The sequence below is a fragment of the Lagopus muta genome, chromosome 3, assembly GCF_023343835.1.
Source record: "Lagopus muta isolate bLagMut1 chromosome 3, bLagMut1 primary, whole genome shotgun sequence".
NCBI classification, from domain to species: Eukaryota; Metazoa; Chordata; class Aves; order Galliformes; family Phasianidae; genus Lagopus; species Lagopus muta.
In genome coordinates this window covers 73,347,073-73,370,378 of record NC_064435.1, presented here as the reverse complement: position 1 = coordinate 73,370,378, position 23,306 = coordinate 73,347,073, and the positions used below count along the sequence as shown (strand labels likewise).

The window sequence follows — 23,306 nt, the reverse complement described above, 5'->3', positions numbered from 1 at the left end:
AGCAAAAAAAAAAAAAAAAAAAACCCAAACAACAACAACAACAAAAAAACCCTAGCACATTTCTCAAATTGATTTTGTAATGTATTGCAAAAGATTAGAAAAGCAAGATTTCATACAACTATAGAATCATAGAACCACTGAGGTTGGAAAAGATAATCTAGTCCAACTACCACCAATGTCGACCTGTTTCCCTCTAATTCATGTTCCTTAGTACCATATCTACATGTTTCTTGAACGCCTTCAGGGATGGTGACTCAGCCACTTCCCTGTGTAGCCCATTCCAGTGCCCGACTGCTCTTTTAGAGAAGATTTTTGTAATATCTAACTTGAACTTCTCCTGATTCAACTTGGGGACACTCCCTCTTATCCTATCACTAGTTATGTGGGAGAAGAGGTTGACCCCCACCTTGCAACCTCCTTTGAGGGAGATGGAGAGGGCAGTAAGATCTCCCTTGAGCCACCTCTTCTTCAGACAGAACAACAGCAGTTCCCTCAGCTGCTCCCCACAAGACTTGTGCACCAGACCCCTCACAGCTTCATTGCCCTTCTCTGTACGCAATCCACGGCATCGGTGTCTTTCTTGTAATGAGGGGTCCCAAACTGAACACAGTACTTAAGGTGAAGCCTCAGCAGAGCTGAGTACAGGGGGACAGTCATGTCCTTGCTCCTGATGCCTACACTATTTCTGATACAAAATTTACATCAGAAGTTAGTACAGGGAGGAGAGAGTAGAATTGTGATACCAATATTCACATAATGTGTCCTTAGTTCTCTTAATAAAATGTTTTTTGAAACTGAAAAGAGAAAATAATACTGAGTTTTGAGTAAGAAAAATGGCTTTCCAGTTACTTATTTTTACAATTTATTTTATCAGAAATGTAGATTCATGAGAATATATCTTTACAAAATGAAAAAGAGCAAACTCATGGTTAACAAAATTCAAAGCTTTGAATTTGAAGTTGCATACCACCAAATGAAGGGTAGACTTTTGACTTCATGATTAGGAATTGGAATATTCAGTTGAGAAAATAGATAATATCTTGTACTTCTTGATTGCTTCAGTTTAAAATTACATGCTTTTAGTAGAATGCGCTTTAGCCAAAATCAAACTGCTAGTTTCAGTACAGTGCTAGTTCTGTCAATGGTCTGAGTTTTATGTGAGATCTTGTGGTACCATATGCCTTTTAACACAGGGAATCTTTAGATAAATAATTTACCATTAAGCTTCAGTATCAGTTATTTGGAGAAATGTATTTTGACAGTGAGTGTATCAAGTTGTATAAATTATACTAAAACATAAGCTATGCTTACATTACTTTCCAAGAAATATTGGAAATGTTGCTTAAGAAGCATCTGAATTGCAAAGTTTTGACTAATTTCAAAATTTATATCTACTTTGGTGCAATGAGTTTGATAATAATCTCAAGAGACACCACCTGCAATGCTACATCCAGTTCTGGAGCCCCGAACACAAGAAGAACATGGAGTTGTTGGGGCAGGTCCAGAGGAGGGCCATGAAGATGATCAGAGGGCTGGAGCACCTCCGCTATGGGGACAGGCTGAGAGAGATAGGGCTCTTCAGTCTGGAGAAGAGAAGGTTCTGAGGAGACCTTAAATGGCCTTCCAGTACCTGAAGGGGCCTACAGGAAGGCTGAGGACGGACTTTTTATTAGGGCATGTAGTGATAGGATGAAGGAAATAGCTTTAAATGGGTAGAGGGTAGATTTAAACTAGGTATTAGGAGCTTTGGACAATTTTGTAGCATCCAGTGACTCTGCAGCCCACCTTTTGGACTGCCCAGGTGGTGACTGCATGACTTCCCCACTACTGATTTGTTTTGTCTTAGAGAATCTGAAAATATTTTTGGAAAATCAAGGCCATCTGCACTCTTATAGTTCAGCTCATGCTTGTTTTGTGTAGATAGTTATAAGATGTTCCCTTGAACTAGGAAATATTTACAGAATTGATGCTGCATGTCATAATGTGCCCAACTAAATCTAATGACTCGATATTTTACTGTTTCATTATTATGGTAGAAGCATCTTTTTCTGTTTCATCTTCATTTTTGTATTAAAAACCATTTCTAGCTTCATTGGTCCACAATATAGACCCATTTTACTCATCATGATTAACTCTTTCTTGTTGGAAACAGAAACACAGAAAAAAAAATTATACACTGTACTTCAAGTTACTGCCAGACAACCTACCAGCTACCACTGGAGTTGTGCTAAAAACTTCAGTTTTACTGTGTAGAGGTCCTCAGACATAGAGACCTGTGTGTAACTATTCAACAGAAAAGAATAAAAGACACCCCTATCTTTACAGCCACGTTGAGTCACACCAGGCTTAGATTTGATGAAAGAATTTGAGTATGAAAGCAGCATGGAAATGTCAGTGCAGCAGGCTGATCTTTTATGTTATTAGATACTAAGATTTGCACCAGAATATTGGTTTTATTTCAATACTGTATTAGCTGATAATTTTAATGCAGATTTCTGAGCCAAAGGGAAGAGTTAATGTTTGCAGGAATAACTACAATCAGAGTGGAATAAACCAGCAATCCAATACTTCTAAATCCAGTAGATACCTTTCCAAAGGGCAGTAATTTGGAAGTATTAGTGCTCTGAAGTCAGTGGAACATGTACATCATTTCAGTGAAGAGACATCCCTAGTGGTAGTGTCCTAATTCAACCAGATTACAAGATGCTGAGAAAAAAAATTACTTTTTTCAGAAAGTATGAACAATTTTAATTGAACAGAATTGAAAAATTTGTAAGCTATATGCATATGCTTTAAGTATTGACAAGAGAAAGAATGACAGCTTCCTGCTCAAATAGGGTGTCCGGTTGCTATGGTATTTCTGTAACATGGATTCCTTTGATTTGCAGCAATTTTATGTGGCAGATCTGTATTGCTTCTCTGCTTGTTGGCAGGCAGTATGGCAGCATATTCTTAATTTAATTCATTTGATTATGTTTTTCATTATGAAAACAGTGGAAGATGCTATGATTTCATTTGGCATCCTTGCAATTACCACATAAATTGGTGTGTTTTCTGCTCAGTCAGTGAAGATCTCTTCTAGTCCCTTAATTTGGGAGGCTTTGGCAGAAGTTTTGTTTTTTTTCTTTTTTTTTTTCTAAATTCAGGCTGTTACTCATTAAGAGGTTTCACCACTAATAATAAATTGAAAGTCAAAACCCATAGAAGTCCTCCTTCCTTCTCACAAAGGGATATGTCAAGTTCTTTCAAGGAAGAATAGTACTAGATCTTGAAATGTATGTTAGTATATATAATATATTCAGCACATTAAGATAAAATAAAAAAGTTAACTATGTATCCTAAAGCAACACAGGTATAAAAATAGGTATTTTTGTTAAAAATATAAAAGTAATACTAATGAAACTGCCATCTGTAGCAGTTCTCTTTCCTCAGTAATTAGTAAAATTTACAAAATCAGTTTGGTGGTTGTGTTTATGACAAGACACACAAATAAGAAACTAGAGTATAAGAGATCTAGTGAAACCTATTGGTCATTCAGAAAATCTCTACTAATTAGCAGGATTGTATGGGAACTGCTGAATCACTGCCTGAACCTCTGATTGATCACCTGAGGTGAGCAATGAGTCAGCCCTAGGAGCACAAGTGAAGGCAATTCACCTGTGCTGCTGGAAGGGGTGGAGCCTGGCTGCACCTCTCCTAGACCCATTTAAGAGCTGACTAGCAGTGGGGAAGGGTCTTTTCTGGAGATCCCTTCTCTGGAGTTTTGTAGTGAGCCCAGGATGTGGGTAAGCTTTCTATCTATTCTCTTTTTGTTATTATAATCTGCTTTGTTAAAATCTCTTGTTTATTTTGTAATTATAACATTTATATGTTCATTGACTGTACACATGGTACAACAGCGGGGTGGATATTTTCCATACAAAAAATTAACTAGCCCATAACAAAGTAGACTGTTGCTGAAGCAAAAGTGGTTTGGGTTTTTTTTTGTTTTTGTTTTTTTTTGTTGTTGTTGTTGTTTTTTATAATTGTGGTTATGAAGTCTGACCTGGAATGCAGGCAAGTATCTGGTCATTAATGATCAAGTAAGATAAACTCAAATTGTACAGTTCAAGACTAGAAATTATCAGGGGAAAAAAAATAAAACAACAAAAATGACTATGATGTAGGGGTGCATAAATTTAGATGAGTTTGAAGAAAAAGTGTGTTCAAGAGTAGTATTCCATGTGGGAAAACAGCTCTCACATAATTTAAGATAGAAATTGATATGACTAGACTTAGCAGTCCAGTGATCCAGAGCTGCATCTGCAACTCTGCACTGCGGTCTAAACTTCCACGTGATGCATACAGTTTTTAATCTAATTGTCTCTTCCTTAATGTAACTCATCCTTAATATCAAAGACAGTATGGAGGAGTTTTTGTAATGATTTATACATCTTACTTTTTTGTTCTTGCTTTCCTTTTTCAATAAAGATGAATATATATTGGAAATACAGCTGAGAAGTAGCCAACTAGCAAGGTAACAATAGTGCCCAACAAATACAAGACAAAGATTCAGGCTGTATTTGAATTTAAAAGGCCTATGGAAATGAAAAAACTTGAACGTTGAGGGGAGTTGGCCAGGGAAGCAGCTTCTCCTTGGTACAGGCTGTGCGCTGTTAGACAGATAGTGAGCAATTGTGTTGTCTTTTTTTTTTTAATATATATGTTTACTATTAATATACTACTAATATAACTATTGTCATTACTATTTTTTTTTCTATTTCTCTTCCCCCATTCCTCTAGGAGGGAGGAGGGAGTAAAAACTGGTGCTGAGCTGCTGCCAGGTTTAAGCATAGCACTTCCTGATACTGATACCTTTGGGAAATTTTAAGTAACAAGCCACCTATTGTGTACTTCAGAAACCTAAAGTTTCTTACAACTGTCTTTTTTCAATTGCTTTTTCACCAGTGGAATTATTTTTCCATCTCATCACAGCATGGACTGGTTGTGTCTGGTCTTATTTCTTCCCTATTGCAGCACTTGACGTTTCCGTTTACTGAACTCCATGAACTTTCTGTCAGCCTGTGATCAAATAAATTACCATTTGCAGACATCATAATGAATGAAAGATATACCAACACTAGAACTGAACTCACAGATTTGACTGTTACTCCTTTATACTAATCTTTCCTTGTGCATTTATGATTGACTAAATGTTAAGATAAATTCCTGGTTATTATGCATAAAGATAAATAGAATTTTAGTCTTACTCAGTTTTATTTTTCTTTCTGTACAGTAGTAGAAACAATGAAAGCTTATCCTTCACTTTTCATACACTTATGAAGAGAAGTGTGCATGATTGATAAATGTAAATAAGGAAGTACGTGTTGGCGTAGTTTTCAAAGGGAAGCAGCCTTATTCTGAAGTTAACTTTTATTTAAAAAAAAAAAAGTTATGTCTTCTCCACTTAAGTATTCTCATTAATAGTTCTGTTAAGTATATATTTAAACAGTTATAGTAACTGAGTTCATTTTAATGATGCTGGATTCATTATTTGTTAATTTACTAATGTAGCTGTTGAGGGCTGCTCCTAAAGTAATGACTGCTGTTTTATTATGTTGACACCATGGCATGGGTTGGTGCATTTCAGCAGTGACAACAGTAGGTCACTTCTGCTCAAGCAGATTTTTGTCAGAGCAGCATCCAGGCTCTTGTTCATTGCTGCCAAAATGCATAGCTAGTGATAACTGTCTTTGAAAACAGTGTTTTGTAGCTGTGCATTTGCTCTGTCAGATGGAGTGACTGTGCTCTTTGTTGTAGTTTTCATGTAAATAAACAGGAGGCATTACTTTCAGAGCAACCTGACAAAGAGGTTTTGTGGGTTTTTTCGTAGTCTCAAGCAAGTTGACTGGCTAGCATCTGGCATGTTTGCTCTAAGAAGAGACAGTGAAGCACTCTCAAACACTCTGTATATAATCCATTATTTATTATTTGTTTGTACACAGGAAGAAACCAATTGGCTTTTAACTATGAATATCATCTTAACCCAGTTGATCTGGATTATAGAAAAGCTTTGTGTTTCCAGAAAAAACATTCTATTCTTCTACCTTTCCTGAAAAGAACAGTTGTGCTTAGCATTTCCCTTTACTATAACAAGCTAATCCTCACTTTTCTTTCTTTTGTTTGTTTTCTTTCCACCACAGGAGTCATCAGGACTGCCTTGCATAACATGGACAGGGAAGCCAGAGAGCATTATTCTGTTGTCATTCAAGCCAAAGATATGGCTGGGCAGGTTGGAGGGCTGTCAGGGTCAACAACAGTAAATATCACGCTCACTGATGTCAACGACAATCCACCCAGGTTTCCTCAGAGTATGTACAGTTTCAATATATATTTTGTTGTGGAAGTTGTGTTGTTTGTCAGTGAAGTAGGAAGCTACTAGTGAAATCAATTCAAATTCAAGGGGGAGAAGGCTACTGAGGGAATGGTATGATTTCACGAATATTGTTTCTCTAATATTTTTTTCAATTTTCTCGTGTTTTCGTGTGAAGCACAGGTATGAAACAACTGAAATACTGAAAGCATGAAGATTTATTTCAATTAAACACTGAGTAAGAGAGAGATGGGTGATAAGTAAATACTCATGTCACATGTGGGTTGTTCTCCACACCTTTTAGAATGTGCATAAAGCAGTAACCACATAATTCACCTGTGGAATCAAAATGTTGTTCCATCATTCAAAACAACAGAAAGTAACACATTCAAAGTTCAAATCTGCATTTGGCTGCTTCCATACATATTTATCAGTTTTCTTCTTCTATTTCTTTCTCTAAACTCTTGCAAACTTTTAAGATCACTTTTTGCACTACAAACAAAATCTGAGCCGTTAACAATTGTTGAACTGCTGTGAAGTCTGTCTTTCTCCTAATTAAATGTTTTGGCAGTGTTAGTGTCAAACTGAATGTTCTTACACTTATGTATGTAAAAGTGTAAGCCAGCATACTCTTGTTAGAAAATCTTTGTGTGACCACTTGTCACAGAGTTATCTCTATATCTGTGTACATGATAGGGGGACAGCAGGCCCGCAGGGCGTCCCCCCCCCGAAAAAAAGAGGGGGGGGTTGATGGTTTATGAGCTGATTCAACCTGGTTCTTTGACTAATGGGACAGGGGATCCACAGATCCATGCCCTGGGAACTGAAGGCAAAACGGCTAGGGGATGCACTGCCAGGATGATGAGCAGAAAAAGAGACAGTCTCGTTCAGCAACTGCCAGCTATGACACCACTAATAGGAAGCTCACTTTTATCCAGCTCATTTTGTGTATAGTGATCTGACACAACAGCTGGAGCCCTGTAAGTACTCAGGATTCAGTTGACAATTTATTTGAAAGTCTTCTGGAATGAAATTGCATAGCAAAACCTACTCCCTTTGCCGATTGGCTCAAGGCCAGTAAGAATCTTGTAATCTGGACTCAGACGTTGCATGAGCCCTTGTAGAACATAATGGACTAGTAGCTATAGGTACATCCACTGGGAAATACATAAGCTATTTGAATGAGGAGATTTATGAACAATAGTAGAGATCACAATGCTCCAGGGAAAAACAAAGCTCCTTGGCAGTGCATGTTATGTAAAACCTGGTCAAGCAATAAGAAGGCTCATTAAAAGTATAGCAGAAAAGAGTGGTTTTTAGTGCCTCACATGTGCATACACAAGCCTTTTAAAAACAACCTTTAATAAAGTATGTTTGGTTTTAGGTTTCACGAAATTGTCAATATACTCTGTGTTGTATTTAATAATTCTGAACTTTTGAAAAGACAAAGGGAAAGCCATATCTTTGATCAAATAAGATAAAGCAGTTAAGCTACAGAAAATGTCTCAGTTTTTCTGCATATTCAGGAAGAAATGGATCCCTATGTTTGCTCCCTTTTATTTTGAGTGGAAGTTTTTGGCAAGCTGACTAACACAAAATTGTACATCAGCACATATATTTCTTAATTTGAATTAGTATTTTAGGAAATTGAGAATATAACATCTTCACATTATCTTCTACACAGTTTAAGGGACTCTAATAATTGCATAAAATATTTTCAAAAACTACAAAGCATCATTTCATTTCTAATGGAAAGTCATTGTTTAGTAAAGCAGGGTAAAAACCCTATGTTTTAACATGTACCATTTTTACCAGAAAATGTTAATCCTGGAACAAGTATTGTTGGTTACAACACTTATTTTTCCTTACACAGAATTGGTATAGTGCAACTTTGACTGTACATTGCTTTTTTCACTTCATTTCAACCAGTGTAATTGAAAGCCATTGCAAAAGAATGGTAGCTGTATGTTAGTAATAATGAATCAAAGCAGATGATCTAAACTCAGCCTATCTCACTGTCTTGAAATACTGCAGTAATATATGACTATTATGTTAATAAAAACAACTTTGCTGTTTATTTTTCTTCTCTAATTGTATGCCATGCTTTTCAGTTAAGTTTCCCTTCAATTTCCTTATTAGGTGAAACGCTAAATGGCTCTTACTGAGGTTTGTCATATTCAGAACTGAATTCAAGGGAAGTACTAACCAAACCTACGTATATAGTGTATAAATCTTGGGACAGGCTGAGCCTAAGCTACATCAGAATTCTGTTTTGGTTAGTTTTCTTTTTCTTCATAGCCGTACATGTGAGTTGTGAGTCTGACTGTAACTGTATGAGTACAGTACAAGCTAGGAAGCATGTCTGATTGGTGCTTCTATTATTTGTTTTATCTAGAAACACACTTTGCTGTATGTATTTAAAAGGTCTATTTTTCTGGCCCTGTAGATAGGAGTTCATGCATATGGACTAGGGTAAGCTAGATTTGTCCTTTGTGAATAAATTCTTCAAAAAACTAATTGAAACCTGAATAAGAAATTATAAATCTATCTCTTAATATGAATTTACTGTAACTTCACTCAAAATATAACTGACTTTCCAAAGAAATTATTAGAAGATCTACAGTGTTCCAAAGTACCAAAAAGACTATAAGGAAGATTATGGAAGCCTTCTGCATAAATGGATCGGTGTGATTGCAGTTCTGAAATAGAAGTGAATACGTGGTAATAATAATCTCTGAGATAAGATGCATAGCTGAAAAATTCTGTTTGCAAAACACAGTGGTATGTATCAGAAGTAGGCAAGGGGTTGTAAATTCATCAGAATCGTGAACTGAATCTTCCTATGCATTTTGCTTTTCATCTGCTTATTGCATCTTATACAATTCTTATTTATTTTCCCTTATTACCACGCATTTCTTCTTTTTAGAGTCTAGTTATACACGAACTAGCTATGTAATGTAAGCTGGCAGACAGTGCTCTGCATGGGAAGGTCTTATCAGTAATCAGCATCACTCAGTTCTTGTCAGTTTTAGCATTGATGGATGTATTTGGCTGATAGTTGAAGGCACAAATTTCATAGTCATAAATTTACTTCAGTAATCTGTTAATGAATTTTCATCTGCTGATGAAACAGTTGTATCAAGCTTGATTTACATAAGAATTTTCTGTATACTTCTGTTTTGTTAATTCTCTCTGGTCTTGCTTAGAATGAGTAGATTAGACATGTTTTTCCTTTGTTTAGGATGAATACATTTTGATTGCATCAAGATCATCACACTTGGCAGATGCTTACACTGACATGTTTTGTACATCAAATGCTAATGACTACAGTCCAGATAGTGTGTAGTAGATCTATAGCATTATGTCTTGAGCACAGTTTTACAAGGAAATAACTTCCTGATTCCCCATTTGTAGATTTTCTTCTTTCATACATCTGACTCTGTTCTTTAGGATAAGGTGGAATTTAAATATAATTCACGAAGGAAAGAGTTTTTATAAAGCTTGATTGTTGAAACTTTGTATAATAGTATGAAAATATGTATATGCGAAATTTGTTTTACCTCACTTTTTTTAAATGTCATTTTATGATATAGAACCATAGAATGGCTTGGGCTGGAAAGGACCTTAAGGATCATCAAGTTCTACCCCTCTGTTAACCCCTCTGCCACAGGCAGGGTTGCCACCCACTAGATCAAATACTAAATTGCTCGAAGTCCCATCCAACTTGGCATATAGGGACAGGGCATCCAGCACCTATCAGGGCTACCTGTTCCAGCACCTCACCACTCTCTCAGTAAAAAACTTTCCCCTGACATCTAATATGAATCTCCCTGACCATAGATGGGCCCTTGGGAAACACCACCCATTAATGGCTTCCCCTGGACATACAGCCTTTGACCACAACCCTCTGGTTGCGACCTCCAACCAATTCCTTATCCACTAAATAGTCCATTCTTCAAATCCATATATCTCCATTTTAGAGTTGAATTTCTGTAACTTTGATTCATATTTAATTATCTAGTTTACTTTTCATTGTATTGTTTATGAGACAGATGATGGTAAGTCCAGTGATAATTCAGTGGCCAGGGAGTATTGGGAAGCATTTAATTTCCTAGACTGTTCTATGTTTAAATTTTGTGCATTTAATGAGATTATTTTTTATTAGTATGTTGAGGTGTGTCTTTTTCATATTTCACACTGTAATGCTTATTGCCTTTGTGACTGTCCCAGTATACTAAAACTTTGTAAAATGGAAAAGACCCAAGTATCAGTAATTGCTGAATACATGCTTAGGTCTTTCAAAAAGACCTTAAGTCAGGGTAGAAAGCTGATTTGAAGCCAGACTTCCACAAAAGGCTGCTGTTTCTGTTCTTCAGAACATTTTTTTCTGGATGTCCTAACAACTTCACACTCGTTCTTCAAAACTTAAGCTACTAATCTTGAAATTTCATTTCTCATTTTTCTTATTTCAGTGTTCCACACATGAGCTTTCTGTAATACTGTATTTAGCCTTTTTTTTTTTTTTTTGCAGGTGGTTCATGATTTGGGACATGTATTTTTTTTTTAAGTCATAGTTTACATATTTTGTACATGAAAGTTTCAAGTCTTGACATTACCAACATTTTTTCCATGCATACATGCCATGTTGATTAAAGAAATTTAAATGATAGTCATTTTATTTGATTATTTCTTCCAGTCTAGTATTTAGAGAAGAACATTCTTCTTTCCTGGAAGTGAAGCAAAATCAGGTTCAGAAACAGCTCTTTGGATAAGTAGTATACTCAAGTACTTTGATCCTGGTGTGCATGATCAATCTTCTAGAAGACTATTATTAATCTCTCTGAAAGATTAAGTAGTTTCTACACACTTCATAGAGAAAATCATGTATTTGTAGGTGATAGAGAAATACAGCTGCCTATATTGCTTTATTTTATGCTTGAAACAGCTTGAAATCAAATGTAGCTGCTTTTTTTTCCGCTCTGTTTCGTAATTTAAGTCATCATAAGACAATTTAACGGGTAGACTCGTGAGAAAATCTAAGCTCTTTTTTTCTATGTTAATATTTAGACATTGTTAATATCATAATTTTTCTGCAAAAAAATAGTTGTAGCTTTTAGTGCTGATTAGATGTAAACAGTAGTTCAGTAAGGACTTTTGAAAGCATAATGGTATCTGTGTAAGTTAGATTTTTAGTTATTTGCAGAATGAAAGGAAGGTAGGAAGATTTTCTTTTGGTTAGAATGCTGTTAGGACTGTGTTTCAGGTAACTGTAAAATTCTGGCAGCGCAGTTCATGGGGAATGTACATCTTAGGATTTGCTATTAAAAATCAGGATTAGCTATTAAAATTGGATATTGTTCATATTTGAATTACAGTCATGTCATAGTTCTGGTGCTAGCAAATATTTTGCTTTTTCCATATTCTTAAAGCTAGAGAACTATTTCAGTTAAACATTTTTATAAAATTCTCCATTAGCAAGAATTCACGAAACTTTGATAACACATTTTTATAGACTTCAAATATAAAAGGAATCTAGGAGGGGTAGAAGTATGTTTACATCAAATCTGGTTAAATATTCATGGACAATATATGTTTCATATAGAGAGCTTTAATGTCAACTTCATGTCACGACTTTATTTCTAACAGTAAGTATATGGAATCTAGCAGTGCTTTGTATTTCGCTTCTTAGGTATCATAGGGTTTCTATGTACAAGATAGATTATTCAATGCATATCTCATACATATCAAAATCAAACAAAACCATTTTGAAGTACTCTGAAATCATTTTCATCCCATATGGTTTCTGATGTTTGAGGCAGTAATGGTTTGGAGAGTTAAGCGAGTTCTCGTTTGTTTACTGAGTGAAGAAATGGAAATAGGACTGCACAATTTTAAGGGTTGCTCTTCAGAACTACCTTAATTTTCATGCTTTTCATTAATCTAAGCCTAAATGAGAGTACAATCCAGGCTGTGCTAGTACCAGGAATAAAAAAAGAACCACCACTACCAACAATCGGTAAACCTTATTCAAACTATACTCTTGGATAAACAAATAGCATCTGGTCAAATATTTACTTATTTTTCTGTCAGCCCAGTATTGCATCTGCATCTTCCTGTACTAAGGAAAGTAATTCTTACTGTTCCAGAGAATGTTACAAGTTAGAAAAGTAGTTCAAATTTATCACGAAAAATAGATTAATAAATGCAGTGTATGATCTACTTGTTGAGTTGCTGTATATATTGTCATATTTCTTTTTTGAAGAGATTCAGACAAATAAATTGTTTTTCTGAGAGTAAAACAGCATTATAGGTTGCCTGTAGGCCAACTGAAATGGGAAGTAAATCATTCTACAAATCTTTAAGTTGTTTCTGTACTGTAATGACAGATAAGCCATACAGTTTATTGAAAGAAATAAGATCTCTTATGTGTATTTGAACAGTGTTTCAATTAGCATAAAACTTTGTATGACTATTCTTTATAATACATTGAAAGGAAAATAGCATTAATTTCATGAGCCACGTGAATGCATCCCAGTGAACGCTAACATTACATTAAGAACCAAATCAGCCTTTTCAGAATTATGATCTATGAGTTGCCAAGCCACCACTTAAAGCAACATAGAACATCATGAAGACTTTGAAATTTCTTCCTTATAGAAGCTGCTGGAAGCCTCTGATGCTGGGAGCGTGGAAACAATCTGTTCAACTCAGGCGGGTTTTATGAAACAGTTTTGATACAGAACAGTATCAAAACTTTCAGTGTCCAGTCAGATTTTAGGAAATGACACAGACTCGTAGTTTGTGGTACCAAGTCATGAATTCATAGCATACTCATCCCACAAACCTTGTGTTGAATGCCCTATCAGAATGTAGTTCATGCACAGGGAAATGTTCTGTTATGTCACTGGTTCATTCCTGTACCTTCCAGTAATAAAGTTTACAACTATTTAGTGATTGGAAAGAACATTTCTGATTTCCACCTCTGGTGTAAATTTATTTATTTATTTATCTAACCTTCATGTTGCCAAATCCTAACCTCTTCTGTGTCATTTTGAGATAATATTCCTTGTAATTATTGAGTAGCTCACTTCAGTGTTACGTACTTTCACGATCTCTGTGTGAAGCAGTGGTTAAATTCTCATTTCTGACCTCTTAATGCAGCAGTTTTAATTTGCAACTGTTTTAACTTTTTTCCCAAAACATTTCAATTCTACAAATACGGACAGGTAACTAATAAGTAAGTGATTCCAGATACTTATTTTCCTTGAGGGCTTAGAATTTCAGAATGTTTGAATTTGATATCAGTAACACAATTTTCTGAAACAGATGGCTAACGCTTGGAGTGTGATTATGAAGCAAAGTGTAGTGTCATGTGGGTATGTTTGAAGAGCTTAACTATTTGGAAGTCTCTAATTAGTTCACCCTATCATATGGGATATAACACTTCCAGTTGTTGGAGTGTCTTGATTATGTAACATTCTTTATGGCCTCTTTTTTTTTTTTTGGCATGCATTAGTCAGAGATGAAGTGTCAAAAGACAGCATTCCTTGTTTTTTGTTTTTTTTTTTTTTTTAACAATAAATTCCAGAATGAATCTCATCACTATAATTTTATGTACAAAATAAAGCAACTAGCAGTGTGAAAATGTCACTTGATGTCATCTATATGCATAAAACATTGCAGTAGAATTTAATGCAGTGCATTTATATCAAAATTTGTAAGAATGGCTTTTATACGCATGTCAAAGAATCTGCTGTGTATTTTAATTGAATCAGTGATTGAGCAGAATTTTTTTCACTGCATCAGAGTTGCCGTTTTCTGATTTGCATGATAGGTTTTACTTTTTCACTTGTTTTGCTGGACATTTCTTGTTTTCTTTAGATTAATTTGATTTTTTTTTTTTTTTTTTTTGTAACCCATCCTTTATTTTCCTAGTAAACCTCTTCTTTGTTTCTCTTTGTTTTATCACATTTTGTGCACTCATCTATCTTTCTGTTTATGTGTATTAGTATTAATTACTAATTCTTATAGATCAGTATTGCAAAAACAGTTGGCTATCATAAGGTTTAAGAACCATTGCGCAACGAATTAGAGAAATTATTAATAAAATCATCTATTTTCTAACCAGTGCCTTAAATTATTTTAGCAATAATGTGCATTCCCTTTGCAGTTGAAACTTCTGTAGATTTGTAGGCTTCTTCAATTCACCAGTCAGTGTTTTTCTGCCATAATGCACATGTAATCATAGAATCTCTGAGTTCATTTTAAAACTTTCTATTTCTGTGTGCTTACTGAGGTACATCTGCAGTCATACTAGCTGGCTTAAACCCAGCAAATTGTAACTGTGTTGGCTTTGTTATTTAGAATATACTTATCCACTCTCTTGCACCTCAGTGTTTCACTATTGCATTCGGTATTGCAGAATGCTTTAAGAAGTTAGAAAAAATTCTAGAGTTTCCAGGAGATACGTAGTAACTGAAGTTGACTTTTTGCCTTTTTTTTTTTTTTTCTGTGTTGGAGGTTGACATGTGATATAAACTCTGCAGATGCTTGATAGGGTCATAAATGAGTTATCTTTGGGGGGGACTTTTGTATGTTCATAACTTCTGTTGTTATAAGTCTATGGTTTAAATGTCCCTGCTGTCTTACAGCACTAACATTATTGGAGAAAATGTCTTTAAGCCATCTTGCTGGCCTAGTTTCAGATGGAAATTGAGTTTTACGTAATTGTATCATGCCTGTTTATGACTTTCTTCTCTTTGTAGAACCTTTGTGTCCCAATAAGAACTTTGTACCTGTCATAAAATTTAAGCCAAAATGATACTCGCAGTTAAGAAAATTATCATCCAAAAAATTTATTTTCCATTGATTAACCTAACATAAAAACACTGAAAGTTGTTAAGGGTGCCTTTTATAGTCACTATTCTATAGTTCATTTATGTACCCATTATGTTCATTTTCCTTTATTTTGGATACCAACGGAAAAATATGTGCAAAAGGACAATACTGGTAAGCAATAATGGTAAAGTATTAAGGATTTATTACATTTTTCTGTGGCAAAAAATGTGTTGATTCAAAGGTACTAAGACAGATGATAAAATTTCAGGAAAACAAATCATTAATATAGTATGCAAAGTTCTTCCAGATGAAATATGTTCCTGTGCTTACTCATTTTGTGGTAACTGGCTGAAGGTGTATATATTTAGACTATAGAGAAGGTAAACTTTTAAAAATACTGTAAAAATTCTATAAGTAAAGTTCAGAGTTAATTTCTGTGATATGTGATGAGCAGCAAAAAGAGCTGTAAAAAAAACAAATCCTGCTTTAGGTCTTTTGGATTTTGAGCTAAGCTATCCTATGGAAGGTACAGTTTCCATTTGGAATCTTTAGGGAACCTAAATATGTTCATAGGTTTATTTGTCTGCTTTCTCTATGAAGTATTATCCATTTTCATAGGATAATTACGTACATAATGGTTCTTTAATTTAGTTTGGCTAAAAAACGTCCAAGCTGTTTTTTGTTTGTTTTTTTACCCTCAGAACATTATCAGCTCTATGTTCCTGAATCAGCTCAGGTTGGATCAGCAGTTGGCAAAATCAAGGCAAATGATGCAGACACTGGCTCAAATGCTGACATGAAGTACACAATTATAAATGGTGATGGTGCTGGGGTGTTTTCCATATCCACTGACAAAGAAACACGGGAAGGAATTCTTTCCCTGAAGAAGGTAAGCAGCAGATATTGAAAGTTGCTGGAGTATGTCATTAAAAATATTATGTTGAATGTCAAATAAGCAGGTGCTGTAATTATTTTTTTTCTGTGTCGCCCTATTAAATTCAGCAGTGTAAGTTTATCCATGTTCCTCTGTAGAACACCTTAAGCCATTTCAGAGAGAGCAGGGAGGAAAAAAAAATCAAAGACAGAAACATTTATATCATTTGTGGGTTTCTTTGGTTGGTTGATTGGTTTGTTTTGGGTAAATAATTTTACTTTGCTGATGTTTTACTCATCAAATTTCATTTAAAAAAAAAAAAAAGAAATTTGGCTTTAAGTTGTACAGAAATGGATGAAATTTTATATGCAAAGCTTATCTATGGAAATGAATGTATACTTAAGTTTTCATATACCTTTTTTACTTGAATTTCTTCCTAGCTGGCTATCTACTGTGCTAAGTATTTTGCATTGTATAATACAGACACTAACTCAAAAAGATTCAAAACTTAACTAGCCTAAACATCACACAGTTACAGTATATATCTGAATGATGTAGCTGATACATTGGAGAGAAGGGAAGCCATCCAGAGGGACCTGGACAGGCTGAAGAAGTGAGCCCATGAGAACCTAATGAGGTTCAACAAGACCAAGTACAAAGTATTGCACTTGGATCAGGGCAGTTCCGGATATTTATATAGGCTGGGGGAAAAACAGCTCGAGAGCAAGCCTGCAGAGAAGAACTTGGAGGTCCTGGTGGATAAGAAGGTGGACATAAGTTAGCAGTGTGGGCTTGCAGCCCGGAAGGCTAACTGTATCCTGGGCTGCATTAAGAAAGGGGTGGCCAGCAGGGAGAGGGAGGAGATTGTCCCCCTCTACTTGGTTCTTGTGAGGCCCCATCTAGGATACTGCGTCCAGGCCCTCAGCATAAGAAAGATGCAGGAGTCTTGGAACAGGTCCAAAAGAAGGCCGCTAAGATGATCAGAGGGCTGGAGCACCTCTCCTACGAAGGAAGGTTGAGCTGGGCTTGTTTAGCTTGGATGAGGGAATGCTCCTGGGAGACCTCATTGTGGCCTTGTAGTACTTGAAGGGAGCATATACTGGAGGGGGAGCAACTGTTTACATGGATAGGTGGTGATAGGACAAAGAGGAATGGTTTTAAACTAAGACAGGGGAGATTTTGATTAGATATTGAGAGGAATTTCTTCACACAGAGGGTGGTGATGCATTGAAACAGATTACTCAAGGAGGTTGTGGATGCTCCATCCCTAGAGGCATTCAAGGCTGGATGGCAGGATGTGGCTCTGGGCAGCCTGGTCTAGTGATTGGCAACCCTGCCCAGGGCATGGGGTTTGAAACTAGTTGTTCACTGTGGTCCTTTTAGACCCAGGCCATTCTATGATTCTGTGATTCTATTATATGTATTCCCTGCATTTATGCCTGTCTATTTAAACTATTAATCATAAAGTGTTCTTGCCATTTAAGTTCACTCTTAACTAAGTTCCGTACAAAAATATAATTCCACAGATAATTTCATCTGTGTATTAAACCCCCTGACATGAGTTCATGGCAAATCTTTCCTGAAATACTTGCCTATTTATGTTAATATCCTATGAATAAAACTGACTTTACTTTAATAATAGTACAGAAAGTTGTTATGTTTTAAAAGGTTTTTTTGAAATGTTTCCAACAAGGGAAATCCTTTCTTGGTTATTATTTTTTTTTTCATTTGGGCTAACAGATTTCAATTATCAATTCTTACATGGCTTTGTTGTTACTGTTTTGAGGCAGCAATTATATCCATGTGCCCTAAAAAATGGTAGTGAATTGACATTCATATTTAGCTCATGTATTCTGTGCTCAACTGAAGCTAGGAAGGATGAAAACCAGAACCTCTGAAAGAGATATTGTGAGAAAAGGGAATCTAAACAAATGACAACATTGTAGTAAATGTGTTTCTTTTGCATCTGGATAAGTATTTATGCATGTATTTGTAACTGAAGGAAATGTAATTTTCATCATTTATAATGATTTAAAATGGTTCCTTTCTTTCTCAGAGTCATAAAAAACTTCAATTCACTGTATTTTAGCCTTTCAGCCATAAAAATAAACTCTTGACTTTTTTATACCAGTGAAGCTAATGGTGGCCTAGATGGAGGTGATGCTATAATTTGTTACTGCTTCCTCAAAATGAACATTGTTCTGCTTAAAAGTTCACCATGGCTATTATTCATTAAGTACGACAGAGATGCATATTAAGAATGTGAAGAACAAAGGAAGAATCTTAAACAAAACAAAAGTAGTTCTTATATTCAATATGTAAAATACCGTTTCTTATTGTTGTTGGCAGACATTTCTCTGTGTTTTAGAATATGACAAAAGCATATGTTTCTTATTCCTTTACATACACATGACAGAAACTTGAGTCTCTTTCCTATCAAGACAAGAAAGGGTCCATTTTACTTGGTTAATGTTTTATTTCAACTGAGAGATGTAACACTTAACAAGTCACAAGCTGGTGTGCAATACTTCCATTCTCTCCTTCTACAGCTAAACAGCACAGATCACCTGAGACAGTAGATGAGCAAAGGTCTTAGCACAGCATTGGACAAGCTGTAAATGTAAAATAAATGTCAATTTTAATACAGCATTTTAAGCAGTATTCCAACAAAATAAAATTCTGTACATTCAAATTGCAAACAGATTTCAGTTATTGAATATTTTATCAAATATACAATGAAAAATACTTGTGAGCACTTCAAATATGTAGAATCTGGCTTCCTTTGATTGAAAAGTTCCTTACTTCTCAGGAGAGAACAAGCAAAACCAAAAAATTAGTACTAATTGGGACCCCTGGTAATAGTATTCTGTAGCACAGTGTGTATCTTTTCTCCAAGATATCTCAAAATGTTGAAAGTAGTGTTGTTGTTTTTGTGTTGTTTTTTTTTTTTTTCTTTACCTATGTGAATCACTGTGCAGGAGTGTAGGCTTTTCCTTTTTTCTTTTTTTTTTTTTTTTTTCTTCTGTGCCCAAGTGTATGATTTTTATTTTGCAGAAATTGTGGAAAGAAGACTAAAGAAAATTAAGAGAAAAAAAACTGCTCTGGCTATAGTTTTAAAAACTTAGGTTTCTTGAAACATCAGCTTTTTCTGATTGTCTGGAATGTACTTCTAAATAAAAAACATTAGTATTGTCCAATTGAATAACTACAGAAGAGAAAACAAGACTTTAGGATCCATATTATGCCTAATGTTTTTTGAGAGAAATTAACGTTCTTGTACAACTTAATCCAAATATTGTCAGTGTAAATTTTATTTTCCCAAATCTTCTATTTAAAATTTGCCATCCTATTTTGAATTTGTTTAATCTTAGAGTATATATGCTACAAAGCAGTGCAAATAATTATTTAATATTTGACCTGTTCATAGCAGTAATATAGTATAAGTAAATGAATGTCATCTAAATTAAAATTGGAGAATTTTAGAGTATGAAATTGTATAGATTACATAAAATTGTATTTACTGGATATATTTCTGTACGAATTGACCTATTAGGAGTAGTATTTTTAGCTCTTTTTTTCATCGCAAAAAATTATCTCATAATGGTAAATTTCCATGCCTTTAGTATTTTTATTTGTACATTCAAGAAAGGGAGATGAGAAATAAGAATGTTTCATACTATTATTTTTAAGAGAATTAAATTGTTTTTCTTCAACACAAAGAGGAGAAATCAAAGAAATATATATAAATCCTGACCAGCTATATTTCTTATACATCAACAGTCAAATTTACTTTAGATTTTATCTACAAAATATACAGACATTGATAAATCACACATTGAGTTCCTCATAATTCTTGGCTTAAGTATTTCTTTTCAACTCTCTAGTGTGATAGGAAATAAGAATTTATCATTGATCGGAGTCTTGAACACTTCCATTGATTTCTGTTCAGTCAGGCTGTAGGTCCACACAAAACAATATTGATTTTTATGACATTCTGTCACACCAAAATTTCTACCTGTGGGGATTCCAGTTAGATCATTGACCTTGTGGGATGTGGGCTAAAGCATGGCACAGGAGGTGAAAGAGAAGAATATACATTTACCTTGTATAATATTTTGAGATCTATTTTTCTACTGAGATAAATTTCTGTAGTAGAATCGTATTGCATGAATGTGCAAATTATTGTTATGCTGTGTTCTGAGTCTGTTTGAAATTTACTGGTAGTACATTTCTGTACAAACTATCTGCTTTGCTCAGCATGGCAATATGTATTAACTACCTATCCTTCTTTATAAATCAACTGAAGGCAGAAAGTTGTAACCCAGTAAAGTCTTGAGGTATTTATTATCACATATGGGCGCTTTTCCTCAACATTTAAATGCACTCAGAGGAATGCATTTAAAATGTAACACTGTGAAGTTTAGCAGCCTATTCAGTGACTGCCTGAAATTACATATTTTCTTGAGACTGATGAATGACCACTTGGCATTCTTTATAGCCTCATGAGTCTAACTGATTTGTGGAAACTTGCTGAACTTCATGTAATTGCAGACAGATACTGATAAAAGTTCAAAAAATTGCAACAGGGATTGGTCTTGATGCTTGTACATTTAAATAGCTTTGGTCCAAAGTGCCGTGTTTTATGGCTGCTTTCTCAGGCTTTTCTCCTGTTGGCCTTGTCCTCATCATTGCATTTAGTCTCTACGGTCAGTATAGTACAAGTATAGTTCTTCATTTACACATTTATCCTTCTCTGCAAAACCAAAAAAAATGTTGACCTCTCAGGTTATAAACTATTGTATGTAGAATTTGTACAATCCATCATGTAATGCGGTTTTTGTTATTTCTTACTGGTTTTGAGATCAGTATCTTAACATGTTTAATGCATGTAAATGGAAAATGTATTTTTATAGACATTTCAGCAATAAACTCCAGCAAACAATATATGGAAAAGGTAACTTCTCACAGTAAGGTCGTGATTTACTCTCCATGAAAAGTAGTAAATTATTTTAGTGACGTAAAAGAAAACAGCCCAAAATAGCTGTGGTTCTTTCAGTCACCCCCACTATGTAACCATCCAATACTGGAAGAGTTGGGAATGGGGTGTGTCATGGCCTGTCCTGTGAGCTCAGGCTGGTTCTAACTGCAGTAAAAGGTTTCATAACTTACTGCTTTACACAAAAATTGAAGACTATTAGCCAGTTCATGCTCCCGATTTTAATATTAATTTCAATGTCTCTGTAACAAAATATTGTCCATAAAACTTATTATTTAACAGCGTGCAGCTGAATCTGCATACATGAATTTCATTTTCATGATTTGCAAGGCCATCATTTTTTTTTATTAGTAAGCCTAAAATATTTCAGAGGATTAAAAGAGATATAAAAGGAGTGAAACAGATAAAATGTAGTCATGTAAATAGCTAACTAGAAATACTACTCCGAAGAAAGGAAGTGCTATGTGATACATGAGTTAAACCGTCCTCTTCCTAGTGGAGCTGTACGATTCCTAGTGGAAATCTATTGATTTTAATACCTTAATTGATAATTTTAATTGATATTATTAAAATCATTAATTAATTTTAAAGGTAAGACTAAAGTGGCAGTAGCACTTCTTGTGGATTGTACAGACAGGGATTTGCTTTCTGTTGGGTTTTATTTGAACATTATGCCTTGTAGAAGACACGTCTACAGCTGCAGACTTTCTTTCCACTTATGGCCATTTAATACATGTGCAATGAAGCAGCACATAGTAAGACAGACTGAGAGGTTGTCCCTCAGGTTGCTGCTGGTAAAGAATTTAAAATAAAAGGGTCTAGACTAGAGGTATACACCATTCATTTGCCTTTCTTTAGAAAAGCATGCATGCCTGTGTTCAGGCCATCCTTACGTATTTAAATTTATTGTATTATAAGAGTGTTTTCATGCAAGGAGTTGCTTTTCAGTTGGAGGTTTAAGAGAAGAGGTGCCCAAAATAATTCTAAATCCCCATCACTGTCTATTAAACATGTTAATTAAAGGTATGAATTTAATTTAATTTGGAATACTTTTTAAGCATCTAGCAATAACCACTAAATTTTGAAGAGTGATAAAATCCAGAGACTGCATTATCACAGAAGAAGAATTTGACATTCAGTCACAATCCTAAGTTCTTCCAGAACAAAATTCTGTTGGAGAGAAAACCTGAGTCATCCTACTCCATGTATCACCTTCTACTTACAATGTATGTCAGTGACTGTCGAAATATCACAGAATGTTGTCCCTTCACAGTAACCTGCTACCAAACTAAACTGAAAAGATATAGTTAGCTACCAGGCTAAACTGAAGCACAGAATGGTAATGAGAAATACTTTTTTCTGCCAACAGCCGCTCAACTATGAAAAGAAGAAATCCTATACGCTTAATATAGAAGGAGCAAATACTCATCTTGACTTCCGCTTTTCGCACCTGGGACCATTCAAGGATGTAACAATGCTGAAGATCATAGTTGGCGATGTGGATGAACCTCCTCTCTTCACTATGCCTTCCTATCTCATGGAAGTTTATGAAAATGCAAAGATCGGGACACCTGTTGGCACTGTGACGGCACAAGATCCTGACACTGCCAACAGTTTAGTGAGGTATAGTAAGTTCAAGTTATACTGGGTTGAATTCCATCTGCTAAATGTTTAGTGAGATTTGGGGTAATGAAACAGTGTATTTTATTTTATTTTAGTACACACAAGGAAAAAGTACGTTGGTATTCATAGTGTTGCAGTCTGCCTACATGGATCTGATTTAATAATGTAAATTCAAACTTTTGTTGCATTACATAAAATCATCATTCAGTCGTCAGTCTGAGCAATAATGTACATTACATGTATGTTATTCATACATCAGCAGCACTTCTCCAAGCAAACCACTACACAAGACCAGTGCATGTTAACACATCGTGTAAAATTATGCATTTCACTGTCCTTCTGCCAGTGAGTCTTGTACCACTGGTTATAAATCAATTCATGATCATAATGCTGATTTTTTCCTGTTATTCAGATATTATTCAGATATATGCAGATACTGAGATGGTCCTCTGCACTCCTCCCACACTTGTTGTGCCAGGTGCTTGTGCAAGGCAGGAGCTGTGTTAGGTGCTCTTTTCCTGACAGTCATGCTGTAATTGCAGTGTAATTGCGGCAAAATTGTATTTCTAGAGGAAGTCATTATTTTCTTATATACTACAGTTTTAGTAGAATAATGAAAAAAA

At 35.0% G+C, this 23,306-nt stretch overlaps 1 protein-coding gene across 5 annotated transcripts in view; it reads left to right on the top strand.

Annotated features, from left to right (window-relative positions):
- The window catches only part of CDH18 (cadherin 18), a 441,257-nt gene that overhangs the window by 366,782 nt on the left and 51,169 nt on the right, over window positions 1–23,306 (top strand). For all 5 annotated transcript variants that reach the window (XM_048939478.1, XM_048939479.1, XM_048939476.1 and 2 more), the window contains 3 exons: window positions 6,183–6,350; window positions 15,892–16,079; window positions 22,430–22,683. In XM_048939478.1, the coding sequence (XP_048795435.1) occupies window positions 6,183–6,350; window positions 15,892–16,079; window positions 22,430–22,683 (610 nt within the window). The remainder of the gene's footprint in view (window positions 1–6,182; window positions 6,351–15,891; window positions 16,080–22,429; window positions 22,684–23,306) is intronic.